The following is a 19,900-nucleotide window of genomic DNA, read 5'->3' on the forward strand; positions in this document are numbered from 1 at the left end:
TCTCTATCAGTTCCGGGGTGGCCTGGTCCTTGGGTTAACATCTGGCTGGGACCCAGCTGGGTCCTGGGATCCAGCAGACCTCTGACTGCTGTCTCGCCTGGGTATTACTGACTCCACCGGATGTGCATCAGCAACTGTGTGGTGCTTACCAGATTGTGCCCCAGATGCCTGACCAGTAATGTTGCCCCACCGAGGTGTGTCTATCTGTGCTATCTCCATCTGGAGGGTGGAGATTACAACTGTGACTCGTCGATTATGGCATCCTCTCCTCTGAGGTGATCTGATGGGAGACAGAGAAGGGGGCCACCCTGGATGAGCTAGCGTTGTTTGCTGGAGGACCTACAGGAGAATGGACATGTGGTCAGTGGGAGGGATGAGTCAGTCTTTATGGCATTGGCAACTCACGTTTGCAAGGACATTGGGTGGAGACCTGTGGATCCTCACCTCTGTAGCGTGCGGCGACCTCCGCGTTGGTGACTCCTCTGACCTCGGCCATCCCCGTAACTTCCAGGGCCCGTTCCTCGAAGGTCGTGAGGTTTCCTATGTTCGGGACACTCTGCCACTCTGTGCCCTCTCCCAGCAATTGTGGGAGAGCTCCTCCTGTGGAGACAGGGGGCATTGTTAACCGCACTTGCAATTCACAGTGGTTGGGGGGAGTGGTGGTGGTGAAAGGAGGGGGTTGAAGGGAGGGGGGTGAACAGGGGGTTGGGTGGCACATGGAGAGTCGAGGAGGCTGTTCGCATGGGGGTGGAAAAGGGGGGGGTGCAACTCACCGGTGCTGCCCGGTGTAGATCGTTGAACGTCTTGTGGCACTGGAGGCCAGACCTCCTGGTCACGCTGCCTGAGCTGATGGCCGCTGCCACTTCGTCCCAGGTGGCACTGGCTGCCCTGTGGCTCACCCTCCAGGGCCCTCCTGGGAACAGGACATCCCTCCTGGCCTCAAACTCATTTAGGAGCCTCAACCAGGTCCATGTCTCCAAATCTTGGGGCCGGGTGTCTTAGCGCCATGGCTGTGTGCTCAGTGGGGTTAGCTGCGCAAGTGCTGTTTAAGTGCTGCTCGACCTCGTTAGCAGGAGACTGGTGACCATGGTCCCGGCGAACCGGCTGACGAGCCTTCTTTTGCAGCGTGAAGCCCGTGGGGCCTCGTTAAGTGGACCAATTAACGTTGTACTGCATTGCCGGCCTCGCCAGGCTGAGCGCCGGGAAGCTCGCTACAGTTCCTGCTCGCTGCCACACTTAGAAATCTTTCCGGAGAATCGCGCCCATTATGTAGCTTTGTTATTCGGACAAGTCAATTTGGTTTTGTTGCTGCCGTAACTTGATTGTATTTAATTTTTCTGCCATGGAGAGCTCTTAATACAATCCCTCCTCTGGTGAGAAAGATACATCCTTTGTACAGTATGCAAGTTCCTTGAATCGCGCAGCATCCTGACTTGAGACTGTACTGCCGTTGCTTCACTGTTGCTGTGAAAATACTGGGCCGGTATTCTCTGATCCTGCGCCGGGTCGGAGAATCGGCGGTGACGCCGGAAAATCCCACCACGCTGCTCCGATGCCGGGACCAACGCGCGCACGTTGGACGCGGCGCCCGTCGGGGGCCGTTGAAAACAGCACCTGCGGCGATTCTCCGCGATCGACCAGCCAAGTTCCCGCCGAGTTTTGCTGCCGTGGTTCTAACCTGGTTCCACCCGGAGGGAGCTCGGACCTGCGGCCGCACTGGCCATACTGGTGGGGGGCGGTGGGATCAGACTCCGGCGGGGGCCTCCACGATGGCCAGGCCCGCGATCAGGGGCTACAGATTGGCGGGCGCGGACGATCCGGGGAGGGGCCTACCTTCTTCCGCGCCGGGCCGCCGTGTCGCTACGCCATGTTGTGCGGTGCTGGCGTGGAAACGGCCATCACATGCATGCGCCGGTGCGGAAACAGCCGCCGCGCACATGCACGGACCAGCGCCAGCAGTGCAAGATACACGCAGCTCCGGCGCCGTGCTGGCCCCCTGTGAGCCACTGAATCATTGGGCCAAGAGGCCCGTTGACGCCGGCATGAAACACCCCGGTATTTACGCCGGCGTCAACACATAGCCGGGATTTTGGAGAATCCCGGCCCAGTCCCTACCTAAGAGCACTATGGGTGTACCTACACCACATGGACTGCAGCTACTCACAAAGGCAGCTCATCAACACTTCCTGAAGGGCAATTAGGGATGGGCAATACATGCCAGCCTAGCCAATGACGCCCATATCCCCTGAACGAATACATTTAACAAATGCGTTCTACTTAATATGCATGATAATGCACATAGAGAACAATTTATTAACTGGGCAAATATTATCTGCGAGAGGCCACCCTCTTTAATGGATCTCCATCAAAGGGCATGCATTTGGAACCTACAAGGACAAAGATGAAGCTCATCGCTCTACTGCATTAACTTATTTTGACACCTAATTTATTTGGAATAAAGCTGATGATTTTTCTATTAACTTGATTGATGGATTATTCTAAACGTTGATCACATTTGTTCAGATATGTGCATTCAACACTTCCTTTTTTTCCCACTAATTTCCTCTTATGGATAGTTCTGTTTACATACAACGGTATAGTGAAGTCAAGTGTGGGCGCCAGATGAAAAAGAAAAAAATGTTTTTATCTTGTACACTGATCAATGTTTACCTTAATTTAGCCAGAGGCTCAAGTGGTGCCAACTGACAGACCTTAGCGAGTTTGAAGTTTAGATTCCTTTACGGTAAATCACTTGCAGCAGCGAACTGAAGTCAGCAGATTATTTTATCATGCACTTTGATTTAACTTTCACATCTAGCAACACCAAACTGATGTGCTCGCAATCTGCTCTACTGTATTCCATTAAATTTTACAAGCATGCACCAACCTATGCTGGAATCATGTTGTACAATAGAAATGTACACCAATAGCTCTTGCAAAACATAGATGAGATGTGGGGCGTCATTCTCCGACCCCCCGCCGGGTCGGAGAATGGCCGTTGGCCGCTGTGAATCCCGCCCCCGCCCCCGCCGAAGTCTCCGCTCCCGGAGATTGGGCGGGGGCGGGAATCCGGCCGCGCCGGTTGGCGGGACCCCCCGCTGGATTCTCCGGCCCGGATGGGCCGAAGTCCCGCCCAGGAATTGCCTGTCCCGCCGACTTAAATCAAACCTGGTATTTACCGGCGGGACCAGGCGGCGTGGGCGGGCTCCGGGGTCCTGGGGGGGGGCGCGGGGCGATCTGACCTCGGGGGGGGGCCCCCACGGTGGCCTGGCCCGCGATCGGGGCCCACTGATCCGCGGGCGGGCCTGTGCCGTGGGGGCACTCTTTCCCTTCCGCCTCCGCCACGGTCTCCACCATGGCGGAGGCGGAAGTGACTCTCCCCACTGCGCATGCGCGGGAAACTGACAGCGGCCGCTGACGCTCCCGCGCATGCGCTGGGAAACTGACAGCGGCCGCTGACGCTCCCGCGCATGCGCCGCATTTCCGCGCCAGCTGGCGGGGCAACAAACGCCATTTCCGCCAGCTGGCGGGGCGGAAATCCCTCCGGCGTCGGCCTAGCCCCTCAATGTTGGGGCTAGTCCGCCAAAGATGCGGAGACTTCCGCACCTTTTTGCCGGCGCGATGCCCGTCTGATTTGCGCCGGCTTTGGCGCCAGTCGGCGGGCATCCCGCCGTTGGGGGAGAATTTCGCCCGTGATTTCTGTTTAGCTGCTGGCTAGCTACTGTGGAATCATTCAAATATACATAGCAGTACGTTTTTGTTTTGTCATATTTATTTGCGACTAAAGCTTGTTCGGCAACATATGCTAAAGTCTGAAATCATTGTGATTTTTAGTTTGACTTCTGAATCTAAAACAATGTTTTATAGAGTGAGCATCAATTTAAAAAAAAAAAACATTTTCAAAAATTCTCAGTTCGAGCAGATTCTGAGGCTTGAATTTTTCCGTCAATGGGCTGCAGCTGAACATTATCTTGCTTCAGCAGGGCTTAGAATAATCAATATCGCAGCACCCTTGTGTCCAGCACATGCATTTGCAAACATAGGAAACAAGACAAATTTGGAATTTTAAGTGATTTTTTTTGTTCAAGGTTACTTGGGTTATGGAGTCACAGGCTTGGATATTAAGAAGGGCATGTTACATGGGTTGGGACGTCGTTCTGAACCTTGTCCTGGATAGGTTCTCTGCCTGGAGGCTAGCCCGATTCATAGGCCTGGCTTCCAATCAGATGCAGAGCATTTCGGGAGGGTGCAGGATTAGGCAATGGTGGTGGTGTCTGATCTTCGATCCCTGGGGTATATCTGAGGGGGAGGCTAAGCCCTGTGGTGGGGGAGGGTGATGAGGGTTTCTTATCAGTGCCTCATGGTGTGGGAGGAGCCGATGCCAATCCTGGGGATGGGTGTTCACTCCTGGGTGGGGGTGGGAGCATTCCCTGATTCCAACATGGCTTCCAATATGGTGGGGGTAGGGTTGGTGATTAAGGATGATCCCCAATCCAGGTGGAGTAGGAGCTGATCCTGGGATTGGCATTTGATCCTGGGGGGAAAAGGGGCATCCATTTTGGATGGGTGTCACTCCCCGATTTTGGTGGGGATGGTTTCAAATCCCAAACTTTGATGGGGGATTCCATGGACTGCAGCAAGATGGCGCCAGAGCGTGGCAACTCTCTGCGAGCTCTCCCTAACAGATCCTCTTTTTACTTATCTTATAATCATTCTAATCTTTTAAAATTTAATTCTGAGACGAGCATTATTACTAATTTTTCTTTTTTATCTTACCTTGCAGGTTTGCACCCGAATGCCGGTGTTATGCAGTAGCATTGTGTATCTTGTGTTGCCCTATTATGTATTTTCTTTTCTTTTCATGTACTTAATGATCTGTTGAGCTGCTCGCAGAAAAATAATTATCACTGTACCTCAGTACACGTGACAATAAACAAAATCCAAAAATCTATCCCCAACCCCCGTGGGTCTTTGCATGAGGTGGGGAGCATTTAATGCGGGGAAGTTTGAGGGACCGGGAGAACTACTCTACTTCTCCTGGCCCACAAGAAATGCTGGAAAGGCACATACCTTATTCCCAAAGTTATTTTCGCTTTCCTTCAGCTTCCTAGTTTCTTGTGAAATTCAGTAGGCCACAGTCAAACCTGCAAATCAGGTTAACTCAGAGGCTGTTGGCTTCATTAAAGTATTTAAATTGTTAAGTTGCCTCGAGGGAGAAGATTGGCTGATGACTCCTTGTATGACCTCTGTTATACATGAGGTGGATGGGGTCAGGTTTGAAATTTTAAAAATGTTAATCCCTGAGGTGAGCCCAACCTACCAGCTTTTGGATAGTAAAATCCAGTTTTTAAAAAATAAATTTAGAATACCCAGTTCATTTTTTCCAATTAAGGGGCAATTTAGCGTGGCCAATCCACCTACCCTGCACATCTTTGGGTTGTGAGGGTGAAATCCACGCAAATATGGGGAGAATGTGAAAATCCAGTTTATAGAACTAAGTGCAGGAAGGAGGAGATCACTTAGTCCATCATGTTTGTGCTGGGGCGTTGAAAGAGCTATTCCTTAATCGTGCTCCCATGTTCTTACCCTGCAAATCTTTCCTTTTTAAGCAGCGATCCAATTTATATTTGAATGTTGCTGTCTAATCTGCTTCCACTATGCTTTCAGCCAGTCCATTCTGAATCATAACCACTTGCTGAGTAAAAATAAATATCCCCTTCACCCTCTGGCTTTTTTGGTCAGTTACTTTACATCTTTCTCCTCTGGTCATCGACCCTCATTCCCACAACAGTTTCAAATGTAATGCAAAATTGGCCTTTTTTGAACTTCCTTTCTTGGTTGATAGAAATGAGTATATTTTTTGAAGGTAACTATCAGGTAAATTTTATGGGGGGACCGATTTATCCAGAAGAGCCCCACCCCAACACCCCACCCAGACTAAAAGGGAACTCCAGTTGCCCTGCAGTGATAATTTGCCGGGAGGGTGGGGGGGGGCAGTGTTAGTTGGGTCAGAGTGGGACTTCAGCGACAGGGATTCCAGCCCTTGAGAGCTGCTGGCCAATTTGATTGATCAGCAGCCTTGCCAGGACCAAGTATTGGCGAATACTGGGACTACAAGCAGCCCCGAGAGACCATGTTGTCATGGTTTCTGTAGTTAGTGAAGTCTGGGGATTTTGGAACAGGTACAATTGGCTGGCCCCACTGAGGAATGAGAGGTGGGGGTCAGGTTTTAGAGGCCGGCGGAAGGGATAAAGGGGGAGGGCGGCATGATCTTGGGGTGTGTTCCCCTGATGAGCACAGGGGATCCCACCGAAGGAGATAACCGCCTTCCTGTCCACCAGCAGCCATCTAATGCCAACTAAGGGCAGCACGGTAGCACACGTGGCTGGCACTGTGACTTCACAGCGCCGGGATCCCATGTTCGATTCCATGCTGGGTCACTGTCTGTGCGGAGTTTGCACGTTCTCCCCATGTCTGCGTGGGTTTCCTCCGGGTGCTCCGGTTTCCTCCCACAGTCCAAAGACGTGCAGGTTAGGTGGATTGGCCATGATAAATTGCCCTTATGTCCCAAAAGGTTAGGAGGGGTTATTGGGTTATGGGGATAGGGTGGAAGTGAAGGGCTTAAATGGGTCGGTGCAGACTCGATGAGCTGAATGGCCTCCTTCTGCACTGTATGTTTTATGTTCTAATGCAAGCAGCCAGGCTGCTCTCCATTCCTCTGCCTTCTCCCGAAGACTGAAAAACTGTGGCAGAAGTGGGTTAAGGCCCGTAAGTCGCTGTTAATTGGCGGCTTAAGGGCCTCAATTGACATAAGTGCACTTGGACTGCCTGATGCCTTTCTCGCCCCATGGTAATATGCCAGACAGGGTTGGGATGAGCGGGAAGGTGGCGGGCTAGGCACTGACTTTATTTTATGTGCACCCCACCTTCAAATATGGTCACAAAGGGCTGGACAATTCACCCTCATGATGCCGAAATCCTATTTTCCAGCATCGCCTTACAAACGTTTCTGTATAACATGTCCTTAACTTTCACTGCATAGTTTCATTATTGTATTGATAAAGAGATTTTTCGTGCATTTCTAGGAATTGGTTTAGAGTCACGCGTGCTGAGGAAAATGACAGATATGCTGGAAATAATAGCGAAGCGGATGGAGCCACTGGCAAAACTGGAAAATGTGAGCGACTTCAGAAAGTTGGAGGAACTCAGCTCTGCTTTAAATCAGTAAGTTCGAACATAAAGTGAACGATATTCACAGCTTGCCTATCTTGATATGACTCGTGCCTCACTGCGACATGCCAGCTAGCGTTCTTAAAACATGCATCCCAGCATGCAGCTCAAAGATAAGGCGCAAATATAGGCTTATGAAGAAAAATTGCAATATTTATGATTCAGTCCTTTAATAATGCCCAGACAAATCTGTAGTGTACCCAAATCAATTGTAATTTATCAATTTGTTACCATAACGGTAAAACAAGCAATTTCACAGAAATTGAATATTTAGCTTTTGGGTATTTTAGAAACATATACAAGAAATTACGATCCTGTTTCTATTAAAATTAGATTCCTATTAAGTGAACATTCCCATCAGAAAATGTTGATGCTTTACAGTTCATTGCATTTCTCTACTACAGCCGGTCCTTATCCAATAGCCCTTCTGATTGACAGTTAATAAAGAGCAAAGGTTACGTATATTTCCAATTTGTGTAGACTATTTATCATTTACCCAGCTTATCCAAGTAAATTTTGTATTCAACATAATCTTGGTCTAATTGTTGAAATGTTTGTCTCTGAATTAGAAAAGTGTGCCCACCCTGTTGTAATATTGTATGTGGTGATATCTTGGTGAGGAGATCTTGAAACTTGTATAATTAAAGCCTTTATTGCTAGTCTTTAACTATTTCCAGATCTAATGTATAGTTGTGCATGGTGCTGCTCCATGCAGGTAGACTGCTTACTTACAAAGTGTTGCTCTAGACTGTTCCCTCAAAGTCCCTTACCATGTGACTCTTTACTTCATACCATGGGCAGTGCTGTCCCCAGTCCCGTGTTAATGCTTCCTACGCCATGTATCACAATGCAAGCAGTGACGTAACAAAATATACCCCATCCTTTTGAACACCTAATCTGAACTGACACTCCAGTGCAATACTGAAGGAATGCTGCACTGGTTGCCTCACTGTCCCTCAGATGAGATTTTAAATTGTGTCTCTGACTGTTTATGTGAGCATTAAAGACCCCAGGGCAATATTTATAGTAGAACAGTGAGTTCTTCTAATATCCTGGATAACATTCACCCCATAACAAGTACTATGAAATCAGATTGTTGGTGGTACATCTCATTGTTCGGAATTTCTGTTCAATGTATAACCACTGCTATGCTACATAGCAGGGATAACGCTCAAAAATAATTTTGTGCAGCACTTTAACAGCTTCTTTTACAGATATGTTTTAAGCTACCTGGTTGGTTTGTATGTTTTAAATCAAGACTGAATTTGGGACTATATTTATCATTAAGTGACCTTACTGATTTTAATGTAATGCACAGTAGGCAGTGAGTGTGTCTGCAATACATTGTGGGGAAAAGAAACTCTGCAGATACTGTTGCAGTTCGGTGGAAAGAATGGGCTGATCAACACTTTCATTTCAATCTTTAACGTTACTCCCTTGAACTGCATTTCCTTGGGTTTACAGTCTAGCAGATAGATGGTGGTGCCATTAAATTGCCATTCAGAAGTTTTGGGGTACCTCTAAGTGTAATGGATGGCAAGCGATTAGGTGGAGTATTCGGCGTTTGCCGAAAATCAAAGTTGGCGCCAGGTGGTCAGGATCATTGGGCACGGCGGATGCCGGGACTTTGAGTAAGTCTAAAGAGGAGACAGACAGATTTTTAATTAGTGATGGGTTGAAAGGTTATGGAGAATGGGCAGGAAAGTGGAGTTGAGGCCAAGAGGAGATCAGCCATGATCGTATTGAATGGTGGAGCAGGCATAAGGGGCGTGATTCTCCGAGGTCGCGCCGGTTGGGAGAATCGCCAGCCGTGCCATGATATCGCGTGATGCCAGTCCGACGCCGTCCCACCATTCTCCCAACTGGCTAGAAAGGCCCCGTCGAGTTCTGTGCCGCACCAGCCAGAGAATCGCCCGAGACACTCACAACGGCGATTCCCCGGCGTGGATGGGCCGAGCGGCCGCTCCGACACGACAGGTTCCCGCTGGCGCCGTCCACACCTGGTCGCTGCTGGCGGGAACTGTGCGGGAACACTGGGGGGCGGCCTGTGGGGGGGGGAGGGGGATTCCTTCACCGGGGGGGCCTGCGATGGGGTCTGGTCTGCGATCGGGGCCCACCGATCGGCGGGCCGACCTCTCTAAAGGAGAACCTCCTTTCCTCCGCCGCCCCGCAAGATCCATCCACCATCTTCTTACGGGGTGGCCTCGGGGAGAACGGCAACGGCGCATGCGCGGGTGACTTCATTTACACGACGCCGGCCGCATCATTTACGCGCCGCTGCTTTTTATGCGGCGCCAAGGCCCAACATGCGCAAAATACGCGACCCTGCTCCTAGCCCCCCGGGGGCTGGGGAATAGGGGGCTGGGAGCGGGCTCTGACGCTGGAGTGAAACACTCCGGTTTTCTCTCCGGCGTCGGGACTTTGTCTCCCTTTGGGAGAATTGCGCCCAAGGAGTTGAATTGCCTACCCCTGCTCCTAGTTCTTATATTCTAAATTGCATGGAAGGCATTCCTTCCGGGATCTCATCTGCCTTGACCTGTTTGCAATGTTACAGTGGGGCAGGCAGATGGGAATCCCGTCCGTGCCCCATTTAAGGCCCTTAAGCAGCCACTTAATTTCCACTTAAGGGCCTTCTTCCATCCAGCGTCAACCTTTAGGCTAGTGAATGCTAGATAGATCATGGTGTGAATAGAAAAATTTTAAATCCAAGATCTTGGGCAGAAAGATGGAGAGTGGGGGGGCACATCAGAAGCCCATCTGACTGGTGACGCCCTGCCTTCAAGGGCAGGAGGCTCCGGAATTTCCCTCCCCACAACCCACCCACCCCCTCCCTAAAAACTACTCGCCGATAACTCAACTCGTGAACCCACCAGGCGTCCCCCCCCCTCACCTCCCTGGGATCTCTGTGTTGTATGTGGCCTCCATGCCAGGACACAGTCCCAAGCATGTTGCTGCAGTGCCTCTTCCAGCTACTGCAACGCTGTGCCTGAAGGCTGAATAGCTGTCGGCCAACTCTGAATGTTGGACCTCCTTCCAACTGCTGACAATCAAAGCCCTTTAGAGAGTGAAACGGCAGCGGGGTCTCCCGGATCCAACCCCATCATCCAAAAGATTCAGGTTGACATTTTCTGATTGAAAAATATCAATTTTTGAACTTTGACAAGAAGGCTGTCTTGTCAAAATACATAAAGAATTCTATTGTGCAGGTTGACAGCACTAAGTAACTCAAAATTTCAAGAGAATAGAAAACGTCTGAAAAGCTTGAGCTGACTTGAGTGTAACCTTTGCAAGAGGTTTGACTTTCAACCTGCATAATTCTATTATAAGAGATGTACACAGATATTTAGACCTTGCACAGAAGCAAACCACTGTACACAGTACTCCAGCTGCGGTCTCACCAATGCGTTGTACAGCTGCAGCAACACTCCTCTACTTTTATACTCCAATGCTTTAGCTATAAATGCCAACATTCCATTTGCCTTCCATATTACCTGCTGTACCTGCATACTAGTTTTCTGCGATTCATGAATTAAGATCCCTTTTCGCCGAAGCGTTCCGAAGATTCTTTCCATTAAGATAATAAGTTGCCCTTCCATTTTTCTGACCAAAATGGATAACCTTCGACTTATCCACGCTAAACTCCATCTGCCAAATTTTGGCCCACTCGCCTAAACTATCTATATCCATTAGTAAATTTCTTATTTCCTCATTGCAACTTGCTATGCCATCTATTTTAGTGTCATTTGCAAATTTGGCTATAGTAGCCTTTTTCCCTGCATCCAAGTCATTAATATATTGTAAATAGTTGGGGCCCAAGGACCAAACCCTGTGGCGCCCCACTAGTTACATCTTGCCAACCAGAAAAAGACCCATTTATCCCTTCTCTGCCTTCTGTCCGCTAGCCAGTCTTCTATCCAAGCTAATTAATTACCCCTAATCCCATGTGATCTTGCCTTGTGCATTAACCTTTTGAGCGGCCTTATCAAATTCTTTCCAGAAGTCCAGATATACCACACCTACAGGATGTCCATTATCCACTTGGCTTGTTACATCTTGGAAGAACTTTAGCAAATTAATCAAACTCGATTTACTTCATAAAACCGTGCTGACTCTGATGGATTGCATTTTGACTTTCTAAATGTCTTGTTATTACTTCCTTAATAATGGATTCTAACAATTTCCCAATGACATATGTTAAAATGACTGGTCACACTCCCACCCTGCCTCAAAACCGACGAGAGGGGAGCGTAAAATTCAGGCCATAGAAATGAAGAAGTGGAAACACAAAATTAAAATAAAATATTAAAAATGAGAGATCAACAACATGATCCAAATTTTCAATTGAAATTTTTTTAAGAAGGTCCATTTGGTTTTGCTTTAGTTTATTACATACCTTAGAACAGCTGTAATTAGCTTTGTCATTGAATGGACAATTGCTCAAAAAGCGTTTCCATAACACAGCTAAAGAAGGTGGCTTAGTGAACAGCAGCACAGTATATGTAATTGGTTTTTATTTGAACAGAAAAATGTCCTGTGTCCTTTATTTGCTATACTTCTCATATTATTCAATGAATATGCATGTGATTAGCACAGTATATTCTTATTAAGGGGAATGTTGCGGATAACATTTGTTTGTGCATTTTGCATCCACTTCCACCATCAGTAGTGTCTGCTCAGTTTGGTATTTCCCACAAATTTGCAAACAGTCTCAGAGGAAACAAGAGAAGGGATTAGGATAATGCATAAGGTGTAATAGAAACGAAAAAATATTGGATCAAGAGAGAAAGTAAAAAGAATCAGAAAGGAAGTGGCACGAGACATACACTGAAGGCTTCCAGTAGTGAACAAAAGGGGGTTATTGAAGAAAGGCAGATGGATAACAGGCACAGAAAACTATGTCTTTACTCTTCAGCTCCCTGGTCCACACTGCCTGAGGTCATGTTCCAAAGGCCCCTTGTAAACTCCCCATTGGCCGGGGTTCGCCCACTCCCATGCGTGGTCAGTGGAGCTCACCCCTCTTTTTAAAAAAAAATATATTTTATTCAAATTTTTTTTCGGCCAAACAAAACAGTACAAAAATTTTTCCCTTTTACAACAATAAAACAATATAAATAATAGTGACCGTTTTTAACAAATAAATAAATAATATATAAACTAAATGGCAACTGCCATAACAAAATATTAACTCTCCCAAATAATAAAGTCAAACAAGCCAATATACATATCCAAGTAAAAATATCCATACAAAAACACCCCTGAGGACCCACCCGAGCCCTCCCCCCTCCCCCCCTGGGTTGCTGCTGCTACTTTCCCAGTTCCTTTATCGTTCTGCGAGATAGTCACTGAACGGTTGCCACCGCCTGGTGAACCCTTGAGCCGAACCTCTTAGTGCGAACTTTACCTGTTCCAGTTTTATAAACCCTGCCATGTCGTTTATCCAGCCCTCCACCCCCGGGGGTTTAGCTTCCTTCCACATTAACAATATCCTTCGCCGGGCTACTAGGGACGCAAAGGCCAAAACATCAGCCTCTCTCGCCTCCTGCACACCCGGCTCTTCTGCAACCCCGAATATAGCCAACACCCAGCTTGGCTCGACCCGGACCCCCACCACCTTCGAAAGCACATTTGCCACCCCCACCCAGAACCCATGCAGTGTGAGCTCACCCCTCTTAAAGGGACAACACTACCACAAGAAGAAAAAATGCTTTAACAGAAAGAACCTTTAGAACTATTTATCACCTCCACATTTTCAATTGTTCCCTTTCTAATTCTTTGAGGCTGAGCAGCATGAGAGGACCACCAATCTTGCCATTAACAGGATCTAGGCAGTACAAGGCCTAACTTTCAGCAGTGAGATTTATTCATATTTGGGGCACAAGTCCAGTGATTTCTCAGCATTCACGGGAGGTTTATGGCAAGCTCTCATCTTTGCGAGGTTAACAACACAAGGTGTAAATGGTCCAGCAATTTGAGATGATTTACAAATTACAATGTGCCTCTTCCAAGATACAAATTGATGGGGAGTGGGGGGGGGGGGGGGGGGGGGGGGGTCAGTAATTTCTGTGCAATCATTTCAAATTTTAAGTTCACTTTTCGTTACTCTTACATTTTCTGATTGATAAATGTCAGTGGATGCACTTTGATGAGAAGGCTGCCCTGTCATAATGCATGAAGAATTCCAATCTGAAGGATGACAGGGCAGTGAACTGCAATGTTTCTTCTTCATAGGTGAGTGACAAACTAACAGTGATAGGCCATGTATCCCTCAGGAAATGTCAATAATAATGCTCGCTGTCTCTCATAGGCACTGTGTTAACCCTCAACCTTAAAGAAAGTGTTCCACACTGTACTTAAAACCATTTTGATCTTTCATATTCTGGGCACTGGGCTTGTCGTGCCTAGATTCCCTTATTGCTTGGTAAATTCAGGGATCTTTATGTTGTGTATGTGCATGCAGCCATTGATTCTAGTTATTTCATCGCCAGAACCCTGTCAAAATACATTAGTCTTCTGAATATTTCTAGTTACTTTTTTTATTTGTTCATGTAATGTGACCAAGGCTGGCTCGGTCAGCATCTATTGCCCTTGAGAAGTTGGTGGCGAGCTGCCTTTTTGAACCACTGCAGTCCATGTGTTCCATGATCCTACACAGAACCATTAGAAAGGGTGTTTCCAGGATTTTGACCGAGTGGCAGTGAAGAATGGAAATATAGTTCCAAGTCAGGATGGTGTGTGGCTTGGGCAGGAACTTGTAGGTGGTGATATTCCCTGCATCTGTTGCTGTTCTAGGTGGGAGATGTCTTCATTTTGGAAGGTCCTGTTGAAGAAACTTGGTGAATTGCTGCACTGAATCTTTAAGGCTGCACACATTGCTGTCACTGTGTGTCGGTGGTGGAAGGAGTAAACGTTTAGGTTGTTGGATGGGGTGCCAACCGAATGGAATGCAGTTATCCTGGATGGTTCAAGCCTTTTGAGTATTGTTGAAGCTGCACTCATCCAAACAAATGGAAAGTATTCGATCGCACTCCAAATTTGTGGATGGTGGACAGGATTTGGGGTTTCAGGAGATGAGATATTCTCCACAGAATTCCCAGCACCTGATCTGCTCTTGTAGTCAAAGTATTTATATGACTGGTCCCTTTCAGTTTCTGGTCAGTGATACCCTTCAAGATGTTTACAGTGAGGGATACATCGAAGGTAATGCCATTGAATGTGAAGGGGAGATGGTTAGATCCTCTCTTGTTGGAGATGGTCATTGCCTGGCACTTGTGTTGCATGGATGTTACTTGCCACATATCAGCTCCAGCCTGAATATTTTTCAGGTCTTGCTGCATATTGTTTCAGTATCTAAGGAGCCACAAATGGTTCTGAAAATTGTGTAATCACCAGCAAACATCCCCACTGTGCCTTGATGATGGAGGGAAGATCATTGATGAAACAGCTAAAGATGATTCTCCCTAGGGCACTACCATTAATATTCTTGCAGCAATATCCCGGGACTGAGATCATTACTCACAATAATATTCCATTATACTAGATATGACTCAATCCAGAGGAAACCTTTCGCTAGATTCCTACTTACTTTGTTTTGCTAAGGTTCCTTTATTTTTAAAAAAATATATTTTATTCAATATTTTTTGGCCAAACATAACAGTACACAGTTTTCTTTTTAAACAACAATAAAGCAATATAAATAACAGTGGCCAGTTTTAAACAAGTAAATAAATAATATATAAACAGAAACAAAAACAAAACTAAATGGCAACTGCCTTGTCAAAAATAGTTACTCTCCAAAGATACAATCCAACAGTCGAATATACATTACCTATAACAAATGTCTATACATATACAATGACATCCCTAAGAGCCCGCCCGGATCCTCCCCCCCCCCCCTCCCCCCCACCCACCACCCCGCCTCCCTGGGTTGCTGCTGTTGTCTTTCTTTCTTTTCATTCCCTCTATCGTTCTGTGAGGTAGTTGACGAACGGTTGCCACCGCCTGGTGAACCCTTAATACGAACTTGATCCGTTCTAACTTTATAAACCCTGCCATGTCGTTTATCCAGGTCTCCACGCCCGGGGGTTTGGCTTCCTTCCACATAAGCAATATCCAGCGCCGGGCTACTAGGGACGCAAAGGCCAAAACATCAGCCTCTCTCGCCTCCTGCACTCCCGGCTCTTCTGCAACCCCGAATATAGCCAACCCCCAGCTTGGCTCGACCCGGACCCCCACCACCTTCGAAAGCACCTTCGCCACCCCCACCCAGAACCCCTGTAATGCCGGACATGACCAGAACATGTGGGTGTGATTCGCTGGGCTTCTCGAGCATCTCTCGCACCTATCCTCTACCCCGAAAAATTTACTGATCCGTGCTTCAGTCATATGCGCCCTGTGTAGAACCTTGAATTGTATCAGGCTTAGCCTGGCACACGAGGACGACGAGTTTACCCTACGTAGGGCATCAGCCCACAGCCCCTCCTCAATCTCCTCCCCCAGCTCTTCTTCCCATTTCCCTTTCAGCTCATCTACCATAATCTCCCCCTCGTCCCTCATTTCCCTGTATATGTCCGACACCCTACCATCCCCCACCCATGTCTCTGAGATCACTCTATCCTGCACCTCCTGCGTCGGGAGCTGCGGGAATTCCCTCACCTGTTGCCTCGCAAAAGCCCTCAGTTGCATATACCGAAATGCATTCCCTTGGGGCAACCCATATTTTTCCGTCAGCGTTCCCAGACTCGCAAACGTCCCATCTACGAACAGATCTCTCAATTGTACTACCCCAGCTCTTGGCCATGCTCCAAATCCATTCTCCCCGGAACAAACCTATGGTTATTTCTTATCGGGGACCGCACCGAGGCTCCCTTCCTTCCCCCATGCCATCTCCACTGCTCCCAAATTTTTAATGTTGCCACCACCACCGGGCTTGTAGTGTATTTCTTCGGTGAGAACGGCAACGGTGCCATCACCATTGCTTGTAAGCTGGTCCCCTTGCAGGACGCCCTCTCCAATCTCTTCCACGCCGCTCCCTCCCCTTCTCCCATCCACTTACACACCATTGAAATATTGGTGGCCCAGTAATAATCATTTAGACTCGGTAGTGCCAACCCCCCCCCCTATCCCTACTATGCTGCAAGAACCCCCTCCTCACTCTCGGGGTCTTCCCGGCCCACACAAAACTCATAATGCTTTTCTCAATTCTCTTAAAAAAAGCCTTCGTGACCATCACCGGGAGGCACTGAAACACAAAGAGGAATCTCGGGAGAACCACCATTTTAACCGCCTGCACCCTACCCGCCAGTGACAGGGACACCATGTCCCATCTCTTGAAGTCCTCCTCCATCTGTTCCACCAATCGTGATAAATTAAGCCGGTGCAAGGTTCCCCAATTCTTGGCTATCTGAATCCCCAAGTATCGGGAGTCTCTTGTTACCTTCCTCAGCGGTAAATCCTCTATTTCTCTGCTCTGCTCCCCCGGATGCACCACAAACAACTCACTTTTCCCCATGTTCAATTTATACCCCGAAAAATCCCCAAACTCCCCAAGTATCCGCATTATCTCTGGCATCCCCTCCACCTGGTCCGCCACAGACAACAAAAAATCATCCGCATACAGAGATACCCGGTGTTCTTCTCCTCCCCTAAACACTCCCCTCCACTTCCTGGAACCCCTCAGTGCCATGGCCAGGGGCTCAATCGCCAGTGCAAACAATAACGGAGACAGGGGACATCCCTGCCTCGTCCCTCTGTAAAGCCGGAAATAATCAGACCCCCGTCCATTCGTAACCACACTCGCCATCGGTGCCCTATACAGCAGCTGTACCCATCCGATATATCCATCTCTGAAGCCAAATCTCCTCAGCACCTCCCACAGATAATCCCACTCCACTCTATCAAATGCTTTCTCGGCATCCCTCGCCACCACTATCTCCGCTTCCCACTCTGGCGGGGGCATCATCATTACCCCTAGCAACCTCCGTATGTTCGTGTTCAGCTGTCTCCCCTTCACAAACCCAGTTTGGTCCTCATGTACCACCCCCGGGACACAGTCCTCTATCCTCGTCACCATTACCTTGGCCAGAATCTTAGAATCCACATTTAAAAGAGAAATGGGCCTATAGGACCCGCATTGCAGCAGGTCTTTTTCCTTCTTTAGGAGGAGCGATATCTTTGCCTCTGACATAGTCGGGGGCAACTGCCCCCTTTCCCTAGCCTCATTAAAGGTTCTCGTCAGAAGCGGGGCCAGCAAGTCCATATACTTCCTATAAAATTCCACCGGGAATCCGTCTGGTCCCGGGGCCTTCCCCGCCTGCATGCTCCCAATCCCTTTCACTACCTCCTACATCTCAATCTGTGCTCCCAGTCCCGCCCTCTCCTGCTCCTCCACCTTAGGGAATTCCAGCTGATCCAGAAAGCACATCATTCTCTCCTTCCCTTCCGGGGGCTGAGCTTTATATAATCTTTCGTAGAATACCTTGAACACCCCATTCACTCTCTCCGCTCCCCGCTCCATCTCTCCCTCATCGTCTCTCACCCCCCCTATCTCCCTCGCTGCTCCCCTCTTCCTCAGTTGGTGGGCCAGCAACCGGCTCGCCTTCTTCCCATATTCATACCTTGTGCCTTCCTCCATTGTGCCTCTGCATTACCCGTAGTCAACAAGTCAAATTCTACATGTAGCCTTTGCCTTTCCCTGTACAGTCCCTCCTCCGGTGCCTCCGCATATTGTCTGTCCACCCTCAAAAGTTCTTTCAGCAACCGCTCCCTTTCCCTACCCTCCTGCTTTCCTTTATGTGCCCTAATAGATATCAGCTCCCCTCTAACCACTGCCTTCAACGCCTCCCAGACCACTCCCACCTGAACCTCCCCATTGTCATTCAGGTCCAAGTACCTTTCAATACACCCCCTCACCCTTAAACATACCCCCTCATCTGCCAATAGTCCCATGTCCATTCTCCAGGGCGGGTGCTGTTCTTTTTCCTCCCCTATCTCCAGGTCCACCCAATGTGGAGTGTCGTCCGAGATAGCTATTGCCGTGTACTCCGTCCCTGTCACCTTCGGGATCAGCGCCCTTCCCAATACAAAAAAGTCTATCCGTGAATATACTTTATGGACATAGGAGAAAAACGAGAACTCCTTACTCCTAGGCCTGCTAAATCTCCAGGGGTCTACTCCTCCCATCTGCTCCATAAAGTCCTTGAGCACCCTAGCTGCAGCCGGCCTCCTCCCTGTCCTGGACCTCGATCTGTCCAGCCCTGGGTCCAGCACCGTATTAAAGTCTCCCCCCATTACCAACTTTCCCGCCTCTAGGTCCAGGATACGTCCCAACATTCGCTTCATAAAATTGGCATCATCCCAGTTCGGGGCATGTACGTTCACTAGAACCACCGCCTCCCCTTGCAATCTGCCACTCACCATCACGTATCTACCCCCGCTATCCACCACTATGGTCTTTGCCTCAAACACTACCCGTTTCCCCACTAATATAGCCACCCCCCTGTTCTTTGCGTCTAACCCCGAATGAAACACCTGCCCCACCCATCCTTTGCGTAGTCTGACCTGGTCTATCAGTTTCAAATGCGTCTCCTGCAACATAACCACATCTGCCTTTAATTTCTTTAGGTGTGCGAGTACCCGTGCCCTTTTAATCGGCCCGTTCTGCCCTCTCACGTTCCACGTGATCAGCCGGGTTGGGGGGCTCTTTACCCCCCCCCCCTTGTCGACTAGCCATCCCCTTTTTTAATCCAGCTCCTCACCCGGTTCCCACGTAGCCGTATCTCCCCCCGACGGCGCCCTCCCGCCTCGACCAACCCACCCCGTACCAGCTCCCCCTTCTCCCCAGCAGCAGCAACCCAGTTAATCCCCCCCCCCCGCTAGATCCTCTTCTAGCGTAATTGCACCCCCCCGTGTTGCTCCCAGAAGTCAGCAAACTCTGGCTGACTTCGGCTTCCCCCCGTGACCTCGGCCCCCACTGTGCGAGGCCCCCTCCTTCCTGCTTCCCTGTTCCCGCCATGATTACCATAGCGCGGGAACAAAGCCCGTGTTTCCCACTTGGCCCCACCCCTAATGGCCGGCACCCACAATTCCTCATCCTTCCCCCCCCGCCCCCCCCCCCCCCCCCCCACGACATGGGGAAGAGAGAAAAGTTACAGGGTCGCAAGATTAACAACTTGAGAGATCATCCCTTCCCCCTTTTCCCCCCCCTTCACCCCACGTAATCACACCACCACTTTGTCCCAAACGTTCTTTTTCTGGCCCGCCTATTCCAGCTGCTTCTCCACAATAAATGTCCACGCCTCTTCTGTTGTCTCAAAGTAGTGGTGCTTCCCTTGGTGTGTGACCCACAGTCTTGCCGGTTGCAGCATTCCAAATTTGACCTTCCTTTTGTGAAGCACCGCCTTGGCCCGATTGAAACTCGCCCTCCTTCTCGCCACCTCTGCACTCCAATCTTGATATACGCGGATCACCGCGTTCTCCCACCTACTGTTCCGAGTTTTCTTCGCCCATCTGAGGACCATCTCTCTGTCATTATATCGGAGAAATCTCATCACTATGGCTCGAGGTATTTCTCCAGTCCTCGGTCTTCGCGTCATAACTCGAGAAGCTCCCTCCACCCCCAATGGGCCCGTCGGGGCCTCCGATCCCATTAACGAGTGAAGCATCGTGCTCACAT

The 19,900-nt window shown here is 48.9% G+C and overlaps 1 protein-coding gene across 3 annotated transcripts in view; it reads left to right on the forward strand.

The window, feature by feature from the left end:
* Window positions 1–19,900, forward strand: part of LOC140395495 (alpha-1,6-mannosylglycoprotein 6-beta-N-acetylglucosaminyltransferase B-like) — a 1,325,626-nt gene that overhangs the window by 242,502 nt on the left and 1,063,224 nt on the right. For all 3 annotated transcript variants that reach the window (XM_072483321.1, XM_072483322.1, XM_072483323.1), the window contains one exon: window positions 7,086–7,224. In XM_072483321.1, coding sequence (XP_072339422.1) covers window positions 7,086–7,224 — 139 coding nt within the window. The remainder of the gene's footprint in view (window positions 1–7,085; window positions 7,225–19,900) is intronic.

This window comes from Scyliorhinus torazame, chromosome 18, assembly GCF_047496885.1.
Source record: "Scyliorhinus torazame isolate Kashiwa2021f chromosome 18, sScyTor2.1, whole genome shotgun sequence".
NCBI classification, from domain to species: Eukaryota; Metazoa; Chordata; class Chondrichthyes; order Carcharhiniformes; family Scyliorhinidae; genus Scyliorhinus; species Scyliorhinus torazame.